At 44.9% G+C, this 12,274-nt stretch overlaps 1 protein-coding gene and 1 pseudogene across 3 annotated transcripts in view; one reads left to right on the top strand and one right to left on the bottom strand.

The window, feature by feature from the left end:
• The window catches only part of MBOAT1 (membrane bound glycerophospholipid O-acyltransferase 1), a 95,225-nt gene that overhangs the window by 49,704 nt on the left and 33,247 nt on the right, over positions 1–12,274 (top strand). The window contains exons 2-4 of one of the 2 annotated variants that reach the window (XM_084872777.1): positions 1,318–1,463; positions 2,939–3,016; positions 7,372–7,467. In XM_084872777.1, coding sequence (XP_084728903.1) covers positions 1,318–1,463; positions 2,939–3,016; positions 7,372–7,467 — 320 coding nt within the window. The remainder of the gene's footprint in view (positions 1–1,317; positions 1,464–2,938; positions 3,017–7,371; positions 7,468–12,274) is intronic. The other variant, XM_084872778.1, reaches the window with a different exon arrangement.
• Positions 1–12,274, bottom strand: part of LOC311616860 (large ribosomal subunit protein uL22-like) — a 336,798-nt pseudogene that overhangs the window by 321,038 nt on the left and 3,486 nt on the right. The window lies entirely within an intron of this gene.

The raw sequence follows: 12,274 nt of genomic DNA, 5'->3' as shown, positions 1-12,274 counted from the left end.
AGATGAGGGAAACCTCTGATTCATTTGCATCTCTAAAAGAACTTATTCTTTATTTTAGGACTAGAGGCCCCATGGCCTGGCCTGCATCCTCTTGCAATCTGGGACTCCTAGGGGGATGCTGAAGAGCTGGTTTTGGCCTGATCCTCACAGGCCAAGCTGAGGGACCCCACCAGTGCACGAATCCATGCACCAGACCTTTAGTATGAATATAAGATTTAAAAAATTATATATATTTTATTGATTTTTTTTACAGAGAGGAAGGGCAAGGGATAAAGATTTGGAAACATTGATGAGAGAGAAACATTGATCAGCTGCCTCCAGCACACCCCCTACTGGGGATGTGCCTGCAACCAAGATACATGCCCTTGACCCGAATTGAACCTGGGACCCTTCAGTCCGAAGGCCAACACTGTCTACTGAGCCAAACCGGTTAGGGCTGATATAAGATTTTTGGTTAATTTCTTCCCGCTCTCCCCCCTTCCCCTTCCCTCTGAGATTCATCAGTCTATTCCAGGGGTCCTCAAACTTTTTAAAGTGGGGGCCAGATCACAGTCCCTCAGAGAGCTGGAGGGCCGGACTATGTGAACTACTAATTCCTACTGTAACACCTTCGCTGCGCTCACTGCCCAAAAAACCTGGCAGGCAGGATCAGACTCCATGTTTCCATGGCTGTGGTTTCCCCTCTTGCATTGAGCATCTGCCCCCTGGTGGTCAGTGTGCATCATAGCTACCAGCCGGTCAGCCAGTCAGCTGGCTGCTTAGCCTTTTGGATATGTACAATAGATAGCGTTTGTGGGTGGTGGGAAGAGACCCAGCAAACCAACCTCACAATCAGCTGCTGTCTTTACGTGAACAAGTCTCCTATTGTGGGTGGGAAAGCAGCCTTGGCTAGTTTTAAAGAACTGGGGAAGAAACTACCGGTATGCGTTGGAGGTATTTCAGGTCAATTCCAGATCACCATAATAAAGCAAGGAGGGCAATAAAGCGAGCCATAGTCTTTTTGCTGGATGATGGTGGAGGGCCTTGCCTTCAGTTTGTGAAACATACAACACCTGTGAAGCACAGTAAAATGAAGCGCAATAAAAAGAGGTCTGCCTTTGTGAGGTTCATCTGCCTTTATTGGGTTGCTTGCTTCTTATACCAGTGAGGAGGGCCCAGTTCTCTTCAGTCTGTGGCTCCTCCTCCAAACGGACACCCTGCTGCAGGAGAAGTACAAGTCCGAGATGCACCCAACATGGAAATCCGAAAAATGTCGAGAACATTCTCACACAGTCAGAGCAGTAAAGTTTTGATTCTTTTTTTTTTTTTTTCTTTCAGGTGAATTTTGTGGCATGCCAGCTCGTTGCTTTGTTTGCTGCTTTCTGGTTTCGCATCTACTTAAGTCCCAGTAAAACCAGTCCCGTGGCCCGGCACACATTTGCCACCATTTTTGGCATCTACTTTGTCATCTTTTGTTTTGGCTGGTGAGTATGAGTCTCATGAATTCTAATGTTTATCATTCGGATGTTTTGTGGCAATATTCTTGGCATTTCCCAGACTCTAAGGAAATATCTATATCTATATCTATGTGTGTGTGTATATACTAGTATATATTACATATGTATTTTACGTAATAGGGAAATTTGCAGAAATTTACATTTACTATAATCAATAAATTTGCCTACCCTTTGAAAGTCCATTTGCTGAATTTTTCTAAAGTTACACTTCTACTGATCTCCCCTGGGTCATGTAAATGGGTTTTTATACGGTTTAATTTTCCAGACAAAGAACCATTCCTAAATGTTGTGGACAGTGGTGTTTTTCTTGATTACTTCTGGAGATAGTGGTGTTTCCCATCCATAAGAGGAGAGGCTGCAGCTGATTGTGAGGTCCGTTTTCTTGGTCTCTTCCCACCACCCACCACCCACCACCCACAACAATTGTTTTAGTGCTGGTCTTAAGGAATGGGAGTCATTCTATTTTAAAATATGTTTTTATTGATTTTAGAGAGAGGAAAGGAGAGGGAAAGAGAGAGAAACATTGATGTGAGAGAGAAACATGATGGGATGCCTCCTGCACACCCCCAATCCAAAACTGGGGCATGTGCCCTGACTGGGAATTGAACTGGCAACCTCTTTGCTCTACCAACTGAGCCCACTTGCCAGGGCTGGCAGTCATTCTTAAACAAAGAAAGCATGTAGATCAGACTTTCTAGATAAATCCTTGGGAGTGGCACTTCTTGTGGAAGAAGCTTTAGGAAGCAACATTTCTAGAAGTACAACTGAAGGAGATTTGTGAATTTGTTCAGGGCTCTAGAATGCTGCTCTTCCTCTTTCAACAAAAATTTGAGAAAGATTGATGAGTATTTTGAATCAACCAACAAGACAGGTAAAAGCCAGCTCAGTTTTGGTTCTAGTACTTAACATTTTTTGGGGGGGAAAGTCTGAAGGAAGAAAGAACTCTCTTTCAGACTTGACTTGTGTATGTGAAAAAAGTATAAGCCCTGGCTGGTGTGGCTCAGTTGGTTTCATCCCATGCACTCAAAATGCTGCTTGTTCGATTCCCGGGTCTGGGCACATACCCAGGTTGTGTGTTCGATCTCCAGTGGGAGGCAGCTGATCGATGTTTCACTCTCACATTAGTGTTTCTCTCTCTCCTTCTCCCTTCCTCTCTCTAAAAAACAAAAACAAAAAAGTACAAGCATCCCATTCATGATTCCTAACATCACTAGTGCTACACTGGCAGATTGTGTCAAGACATCCTAATATCATTTCAAGATAAAGTTTTTAATTTCACAGAACAAAAATACTTGATTTATTTTTCTTACATAAACATGAATTAACTGATGAGTTGCTTTATGGTGGGGTGGAGGTGGAGTAGCAGTATTGGTAGCCAATAGGTACGTTAATATGAAATATATTCAGTGTTTTTGCCCCCCCCCCCCCCCAATGTCTTAAAGGTACTCTGCACATCTGTTTGTGCTGGTGTTAATGTGCTATGGAATCTTGGTCACTGCAAGTGTATCCAACATTCACAGGTAAGACTCTGGGAATGAACAGTGCAAGGTGGGGTTACTCATGATCTTTGAAATGTATTTATTTCCATGGGAAGGGGTAGCTTCCCCATGTGTGTTACACACTTATTCTCTGGGACATCACATGGAGGGGTGGGAAGCCTTAAATGTTGGGAGTCTTCAGAAAATGCTTTACAGAAAAGGTGGGGTTCACATTGGGTCTGCGGTGAAAGACAGTATGTCCGAATTAGGCAGCTCTGTTTGTGATAGCCCCAAACTGGAAATGATCCAAATGTTCCCTGCCATGGACTACTGCTCAGTAACAAAAAGGAGTGGATGATGGATCCACTCACTGACATGGATGAATCTCAAATATGTCCAAGTGAAGTAAGCCACACAAATTCTATTCTCGAAAAGGCAAACTAATCAGATCAGATATTCCCAGGGGAGGGGTGGTGCAGGGGAATGTCGTGGAGATCCAAAGAAGCAGAAGAATTTGGGGTGTGATGGATATATATATATATATATATATCCTTTATCTTGAATTTGGCTGTGGTTTTCTGGGTGTGCATGTATGTCAGAACTTTGTATATTTTAAGTATGTACATGGAAACTGTTAAGGAAGGAGTATTTTTATTATGATATTTTGAAGTAATTTCATTCTACCTTGAAGGCTCCATGCTTAGACCATCAATTAAGAGAGCTTGGGTATCTGTTCTCCATTGTCTCTGTTTCCCATTGTCTTTCTGACACCCCAGTATTGGACCTGAAGGGAACCAGGAAACCCATATTTCTAATTTGGAAAGAATGGTTTTGGAATGCTTTATATTATGATAAAAATGCTTTTTCTTTCTTTTCTTTTCTTTTTTTTTAAAGTAGGGGGGAAAATTGCTGATTTTTACTAAACTTGATTTTTGAAACAGTGGAATGATTAATGAAATTGCTGTTGCATCTCTTTGGCCATTTCCTTACACATTGTGATTTGTTAGCTCTGCCTGTGCTTGTAGGATGCCGCTGGGGTGTGGTCTGTTTTTCAGAGGGTGGAGAGCTTGCATGCACACTCACTCTGGGCCAGGCCCCTATCTCTGTGTTAGTCTCTGGCCAGGGATGGAACACTCCGGCCTTGGCCGAGCCTGACAGTTTACAGACAGGCAATCACGTTGTGGTAGCAGAAGGCCGTGTCACAAGACCAGGAAGAAAGGATGCCAGGACAAGTTTTCCCCTTTCTTTGCTTGTGCGGTCGCCAGTGCTGCAGAAGCAGGGAGTGGTGCAGTCCCCAGTGGATGAAGTCGTTTCCTATCCAAGCAGGAAAGCAGAGGAGACCCGAAAGCGCAGGAAACCTGGCTCTTTCTAGCCGTGTGTGGTCAGACAAGTGATGCAGCTTCTCCGTGCACCAGGTTTCCCTTCCATCAGAGGTGGCATTTGTGGTGGTTTGAACTTAAGTTCTCTTCAGGACTAGGATTTCAGGATTCTCTGTGAATTGTTCTCTTCTCATCACTGAGCCGGTTTTAGGGGTCCTGTCATATGGCTGGAAGGGAGGGAAGGTTAGCATTTGCTGCCATGGGAACGAACCCATTTCTGTACTGACCATTGTCATTCAGGGTTTACAGAGAGGCCTTGGGGTACCAGCTGTTTCCTTCACAAGTCGCTATGTTGGGCAGAAGCTACAGGAGTTAATTTACCTCATGTGAACCAGCTGGAACAGAATATAGTTACTATCTCCTAGGACAGGGGCCTTGTTGCAAATTCAGTGATGCAGTTACCAATTTCGGAGTATTTGCTTTGTGCCAAGTGCCAGGCCAAGCTCTTTTAAATATTATATTATGTTTCATCATTTTAAATATATGAATGCTTGTTAAGTGTATCATTTGATATGTTATTTTCTATATAAAAGCCTAAGCAACCATTACAACTGGACTACTGGCCAGTAGTTATGACACGCACTGACCACCAGGGGGCAGACGCTCAATGCAGGAGCTGCCCCCTGGTGGTCAGTGTGCTCCCACAGCCATCCTCCTGCCGTCCTCGCTGGATTGGGCAAGAAGTCCCCAATCACAGACCAGGCCAAGGGTGGGGCCAGGTCAAGGGACCCCACCCATGCATGAATTGTGCACCGGGTCTCTAGTATTTAATATTTATCACTATTGCAACTATTATATATTCTTTCTAGGACAACTCAATAGGATATCAATTTTTGTTTTGTTTTGTTCCCGAGATGAGGAAATGAAAGCTCAGAGAGGCATACAGTTTGTTGAATTTTCACACAGTGAATGTATTCACGTACCCATCTCCCAGGTCAGAAAGAGAAATATTACCTTCATGCATTCCCAGTTTCTACCGCAGCCCTCCTTCCTGGAATAGCCACTTCCCCATCTCTCACCATGGGCTAGTTTTGCCAACCCTGGTTATGAACCCACATTGGTCTGTCTCCAGAACACACGCTCCCTAGGCCACTTCTGGGTTCCTTAGATTTTTCAGGTTTGTCCAGAGCATGAATCCTGTTGTATTGGGACACAGGATTTGGCACCATCCTTGGTGGGTGGGCCTTAATATAACAATTGAATTGAACTTGCTTTTTTCTCAGGGTGAGGGGGCAGGGGGAAGTATGGGTTCAACTCCTGTTGAGGAGAAAGAGGAAGCAGCAGGCTTGGCTGCATTTGAAAAGGTTCTGGAAGAATCTTGTCTTAAATCTGCTCTGCGTTTCTTCCTTGAGCCCCACAAACTGGCTGGAGAAAGGGCACACGTGTGGGAGGCAAAACGGCCAAACTCCATTCAGCTTCTGCCTCAGCTCTTGAGGGAGCTGTTTTTTTCTTAGTCGTTTGCTTTTTTCACCATCTTCTGGTTTGGAAAGGTTAAGGGTGAAGCCAGGGTAGGGGAAGATCTTTGTTGTGTAGTAAGGTCTTTGATTGCAAAAAATGGTAAAAAGAAGTTGAAGTTACGAAGTGTATTCGAGTGTGTGAACCTCTTTCACAGGCCTTGTCTGGTTCTCTCTTGCTACCAAATGAACGTCTTTTGTCCCTGCCATTTACTCCCCCTTAGGTGGATCTAGTCTTCATGAGTTATTTTAATGTGAATTTGTGTATTATAATTTAATATCAGAATAGGTATCTTCCACATGTTATGACGCATTTGGAAGTTATCCCTTCTGACTGAGAGCTTCTGATGGGCTCCTGAAACACTTTACGATGTTTAACTAACGGTAAGGGAACCCTTCCTATGTCAGGTCAAGTTGGGGAAATAGACGCTTAAAGTTTTAATATTATAATTATAGATGTTAGTAGGTAGTTGAGCCTTATCTGATAATTAGGCAGCTCCAAGATAAACTCCAGCACGGAGAAAGGAATTGTAGGCAGAGGAGGGAGCTCTCAGAAAGATATCGGACCTAAAAATGCAGGATGTCCAGTGTAGTTAGAACGTAAGGTGGGTGTGGAGTGTGGCCAGAGGTGAGTCCACAGAGGCCAGGCAGAGCTTTGTGTGGGAAGCACCTTGCCTGCCGTGTGCAGGAGTGTGGATGTGACTGGGGAGTGAGATCCTTTGGAGACTTCTAAGACAAGTAATGTTTATTTGGTTGTTCACCCAGTGCACGGTGACTATAGTGAACGAAACACATATGATGATCCTTGCCTTCATGGAGCTTTTACTCTAGCAGGGGCCATAGTAGTTAATCAGATTATCACATATCTTTATTATTACAGGCGGATGAAACTTTTAAGTGGCAGGTGTGTGTATGTGTGTGCATTGCTGGTTTGTTCTATAGGCTGGTGATATGGAGCAGATGGAACCTGGAGTCTCAGAGAGGGTTCTGGGCAGAGCATTGGGAATGGTAACTTAGGAGCAGACAGAAGAAGATATGCTGAGCAAGTGCCTTGGAAGAATTAGCCAAAGTCGTGGGAAGAAAACAAGGAGATTTGAAACCAAGAGAACAAAGCGTTTCAGGGAGAGTGGTGGGCAATGGTGATTGTTTTTGTTTACAAAGACCATCTTGTAAATGTGGTGGTTTGTGAAGGGGAGGATCTGTGGGCAAGACCTTCAGGTGAGAGGTTCCCAGCTCTGACTGCGTATTGGAATTACACCTGCTACGTGCACGCTGTGCTGATTAAACCTGAATATCTGGGTGTGGCGCCCAGACATCTGTGGCTTGCAATGATTCCCCATTATGCTGCCAAAGCTGAGGACTGCAGTGGACCAGGTGAGAAAAGATGAAGGGCTCGGAGCAGGGGGTGGCGGGAGAGGAGGACTAGAGTGTAGCTAGACCAGACAGAACTTTGTGACATTGCAAAGGGGTGGGGGAAGGTTGAGGGTGAGGGAGAGGAAGAAGAGAAAATTGAGTGCATTATTGTCATGTATACTAATCTGGTCCTGTGGGGTTTGGGTTTCAGATACTCCTTTTTTGTAGCAATGGGATACCTAACAATATGCCACATCAGCAGAATATACATCTTCCACTATGGAATCCTCACTACGGATTTTTCTGGGTGAGTATCTTAACTTGGGTGGGGAAGTCTGACTGCTCGCCTTGACCCAGCCTCTTGGGTTCTGGAAAGATCAGAATGCACATTGGAATCATGGGTGAGTCAGTAGGCAAGACAGTGCTAAGGAGTTTGAGAGGGAAGACTCCATTGCTCTGTAGGACTGTGAGCTCTGCTGCGTTGGAAGGCAGGGGCGCGAGCAATGGCCCATGGGCAGTGTCTGGCCCACCACCTGCCTTTGTAGTCACGTTGGAACACAACCAGGCACTTACTCATCAGTATGCTGTCTCCAGCTGCTTTTGCATGGTGAAGGTAAAGGTGAGTGGTTGTGACAGAAACCACAAGATCCTACAGAGCCAGAAATATTTGCTCTCTTGCTCTTTACAGTAAAAGTTTGCTGACCTCTAATCTAAGGCCCTTAACTCAGGGTTGCTGTTTATCTCTCCTAGTTATTAATACAGAAATCCTTCCATACTAGTTGATAAATAACTGCTACCATACCTTCTTGGGTGCTTCCTGGCTGCCCCACCACTCCCCACCAGATCCATCAGACTTGCAGCAGCTAAAAAATCCATGTCTGGCACCAGGCCTTTACCTGGTGGGCCACCCTTCTCCTGATAGGTCACCTGGGAATATTATGGGATGGATCGGTGAAAATTGTATGCCCTTTGAAGTTTGTTCTGGAGGAATGGGCGCGAAAGCCGAGTGATTCCTCACTGCACCTTGTATGCTATCTATCCACAGAATTTCCTTAGGAGTTTGGTTCTATTCCCCTAGGAGAAGCCGAGTTCTCCCCGCAGGTTGAACTGCATTTCATTCGATGAGAGATTGGAGAGGAGGCAGTGAAATAAGGGGGTTACAACTCCCAGCTCATTTCTGTGAATTTTGCAAATGTGCCTCTAACCCATACATCATGAAGAGGCTCGGGAAGGTGGAGGGAGTTGCCCTGGGACGGACACAAAGACGCTGCATCAACGTTTCCAGGGCTGCGGTGTGGTCTCAGGCTGGCGTCTCATGCACCAGTTCTTTCCCTCAAGCCTCTGGGTTTTACTGATTTCTCTTGAGCTGTTTCCTTGCCGCATTCCTTCCCCCCTAGATTATGGAGCAGTTTTTCAATTGTTCTGAAACAAGTTCACAAATTTCTTTTTGTTTTTTAATGATATGCATTGCCATCAAAATATGGGAACAAGAAAGATAACAATATAGCTGGGAAGTTATAGCATTAAAAGTAATTTTTAAGCCAAAACCGGTTTGGCTCAGTGGATAGAGCGTCGGTCTGCGGACTGAAAAGTCCCGGGTTCGATTCCGGTCAAGGGCATGTACATTGGTTGCAGGCACATCCCCAGTGGGGGGTGTGTAGGAGGCAGCTGGTCGATGATTCTCTCTCATCGATGTTTCTAGCTATCTATCCCTCTCCCTTCCTCTCTGTGAAAAATCAATAAAATATATTTGAAAAAAAAAAAAGTAATTTTTAAAAGGTGCTCAGACCTCTCCATAGTGTTTGGTAAACAAGCGTCAGTTTTTTGGTCTCACCCCAGAACCATATCTCCACCCCTCCAATACTTAGAAAAGTTCCTTGCTCTTAATACCCTGTTTCCCCAAAAATAAGACAGTGTCTTAAATTAATTTTTTTCTCCCAAAGTTGTGCTAAGTCTTATTTTCAGAGGATGTCTTATCTTTCCATGCGCTAGATCTTATTTTCGGAGGATGTCTTATTTTAGGGGAAACATGGTAGGTGTTCAGTAAATTAATGAGTTAAAAACTGTAGTATTTGTCAATCCTTTTTCAGTATTTCCAGAAGCCTCAATCAAATAGCCTGTAGCCATTTGGTTGGGATATTGACTAAAAAGCGTTGACGTTAGCCCAAAGTAGATTATTACTTATTTCTCAGCTGCATCATTTTTCATTTTAATAAAAAAATATTATTTATTTCTTTATTTATTTTAACAGAGAGAAAGGGAGAGGGATAGAGAGCTAGAAACATCCATGAGAGAGGAACATCCATCAGCTGCCTCCTGCACACACTCCCCACTGGGGACGTGCCCGCAACCAAGGTACATGCCCTGACCTGAATCAAACCTGGGACCCTTCAGTCTGCAGGCCACACTCTACCAACTGAGCCAAACCAGTTAGGGCCATTTTTCATTTTTGAGGTACAAAGTGTATATTTATTCATTCCTTTCTGCACTGTTTTTGGATTCCCAGTATGCAAGGCACAGTGCCAGGGCCTGGAGACACCTAGGCAGGCGGAAGGGTATTCCAGCAAAGGAAGCAGCCCTGCAGGAGCACAGAGCTGAGAGACAGGTGCCTGGGGAGGACCCAGATAGCCACCTCCCTGACCCTTACCAGCCACATCCCTGTGTCACCAGGTCCTATCAGGTCAGCAGTCTGCCTGCCAGTAGGCTCTATCCACAGCTCTGCAAGCCTGCAGCCACCACACTGGGCCACCACGTGTCTACAGTTCCCCCAACTGGCCATCTTTCCTTCCACCCTGCCCCTTCTCTGGTCTGTGTTCTCTATATAACCAATGAGGTTCTAGAATACCAAGCACATGATGAGTGGACCTGCCTCATCTCTTGTCATCTCCTACTCCCCACCGTTGTGCACTGCAGGTGGTAGCAGTGCCGAAAAGTGCGTGGTCTGCAAGCACATGGGTCAGTCCCTATCTCTCTACCTCTTCTTGCTCATTCCACCATTTAGAGCTATATTTATCATCTTTGTCTATAAGGAAGCCTTTTACTTCTTTTCCCAAAACCCACTTCAAAGATCATCGTTTTACAAAGCATTCCCTGATTGCTGTCCCCTTGTACTCCCTGTCCCCTTCCTCCAGCAGGCACTTCCTGCACCTTGGACCTTGCACTGGGCTTTAATGGCTGGCGCTGCCCATTGCCTGTAAGTCAGACCCACGGAGTCCCTGGCGTCTGGAGTGTTTGTAGCTGCAGTCACGGGCTCTTCTGCTTTCATCACTTGATTTGTATGCTTATCTAGTGTCATCTGTGCTTATTCCAGAACTTGTTTATTCCAGCTTGTACTTAGGAGTAAGCTGGTTATAAATGGAAGGAGTAACATGGTTTCTCTACATCTAAGGTGGGTCCTTTGGAAAATCACCAAAGCAAGTTGAGAGTATTAAAGTAATAGCTACTGAATTAAATGTGGGTGAACATGCTAAAAGGATGTATGGAAGGATTATAAAAAGTAGGGGTCCTGCACTGGATTGCTGTGAAGGCACCTTTACTTTCTTTTACCCTCTCAGTACATGTTAGAGAAAATGAGTCTGGAGATAGTAGATGGGTGTGTGTGTGTGTGTGTGTGTGTGTGTGTGTGTGAGAGAGAGAGAGAGAGAGAGAGAGAGAGAGAGAGAGAGAGAGAGACCATCATTGAGCAGATCCAAGCTCCAAGAAAGCACTCTGGTCCTGCATTGAAAGGTCCATCAGTGCATCATTCAGCAGACACTGATGAAGAGCCCTGTATGTGCCAGGCATAGTTACAGGAGACAGGAGTGAGCAAGACTGTCGAGTGAATGTACCGTTATCGATTTCAAGTTTGTATAGGAAGTTTAAATGTGAGCATGTCATTGTGTACTGAGTTGATTAGTGTTCCCCCAAATTCGTGTCTGCCCAGAACCTCAGAATAGGTCCCTATTTGGAAATAGGATCTTTGCAGATGTAACCAGCTAAGATGAGGACCCACTGGGTTAAGGTGGACCCTGAATTCATTTGACTGGTGTCTCTGTAAGAAGTCCACAAGAGATGCAGACACACAGACAAACGGAGGGAAGAAGGGCATGTGGAGATGGAGGCAGAGAAAAGAGTGAGGCAGCTACAAGCGGGAACTGCAGGGCCTGCTCTCAGCCACTTGAGAGCAAGAGGAAGCCGGAACAGGTGCTCCCTCAGCCTCCAAATGAACCAGTGCTGCCAACACCTTGTGATTGGGCTTCCAGCCTCCAGACTCCAGACAGTGTTTCTGGTTCTAAGCCACCCAATTTGTGGTCATCTGTTACAGCTTCTCTAGGAAACGAGTACACACTGTTTTGTGATTGCATATCTTTCCGTGAGCTAGCACATCCCCTCCTCCTGATCCTGCAGCTAAAAGTGCCTCCATGGTCCACATCTCTCCCTGTTCTTGTCACACTGCCTCCTCCACTGGTTTTATTCATAAAACCATAAACTCTTGCCCTTGCCTGTTTGGCTCATTGGATAGAGCATCGGCATGTGGACTGAAGGATCCCAGGTTTGATTCCAGTCAAGGGCATGTACCTTGTCTGTGGGCACATCCCCAGTAGGGGGTGTGCAGGAGGTGATTGATCGATATTTCTCTGTTATGGATGTTTCTAGCTCTCTATCCCTCTCCCTTCCTCTCTGTAAAAAAAGTCAATAAAATATGTTTAAAAAAACACACAAAAGAAACCCCATAAACTCTTGAATGATGATTACTTCATTTTAGTATAATCAGTGGAAAGTTACCAAAGGAAAAATAAAGGGCATTTGTGGAAAACAGTGGTGTGTTTATGACATGCTGTGGGCTTGAGGTTGGACAGCAGGAGAGACGAAACCAGTTCCTGTCGCCTTCACTCGCAGCAGCAGAGCTGGGATACATGTCCTCAAGGAGTGTTTGCCTGCTGGCATTTTCAGATCTCCTTGCATTAAGAAATCTCTGACATTACCCACACAACTGGAGAATGTTTGAACTAGAAGGGACTGTTGTTAGGAAAAGGGTAAAAAAAAACAAAAAAACAAAACCATCTTCTATCTCTGAATTGCATGCAATTTAGTTGTCTACTGAGTGGCCATACTATCCAGTTCTTGATGGTATG

This window comes from Pipistrellus hanaki, assembly GCF_964339955.1.
Source record: "Pipistrellus hanaki genome assembly, chromosome: 2".
In the NCBI taxonomy this organism is placed as follows: domain Eukaryota; kingdom Metazoa; phylum Chordata; class Mammalia; order Chiroptera; family Vespertilionidae; genus Pipistrellus; species Pipistrellus hanaki.
Note: the sequence above shows the minus strand (reverse complement) of the source record. Positions and strands in the feature narration are given on the sequence as shown.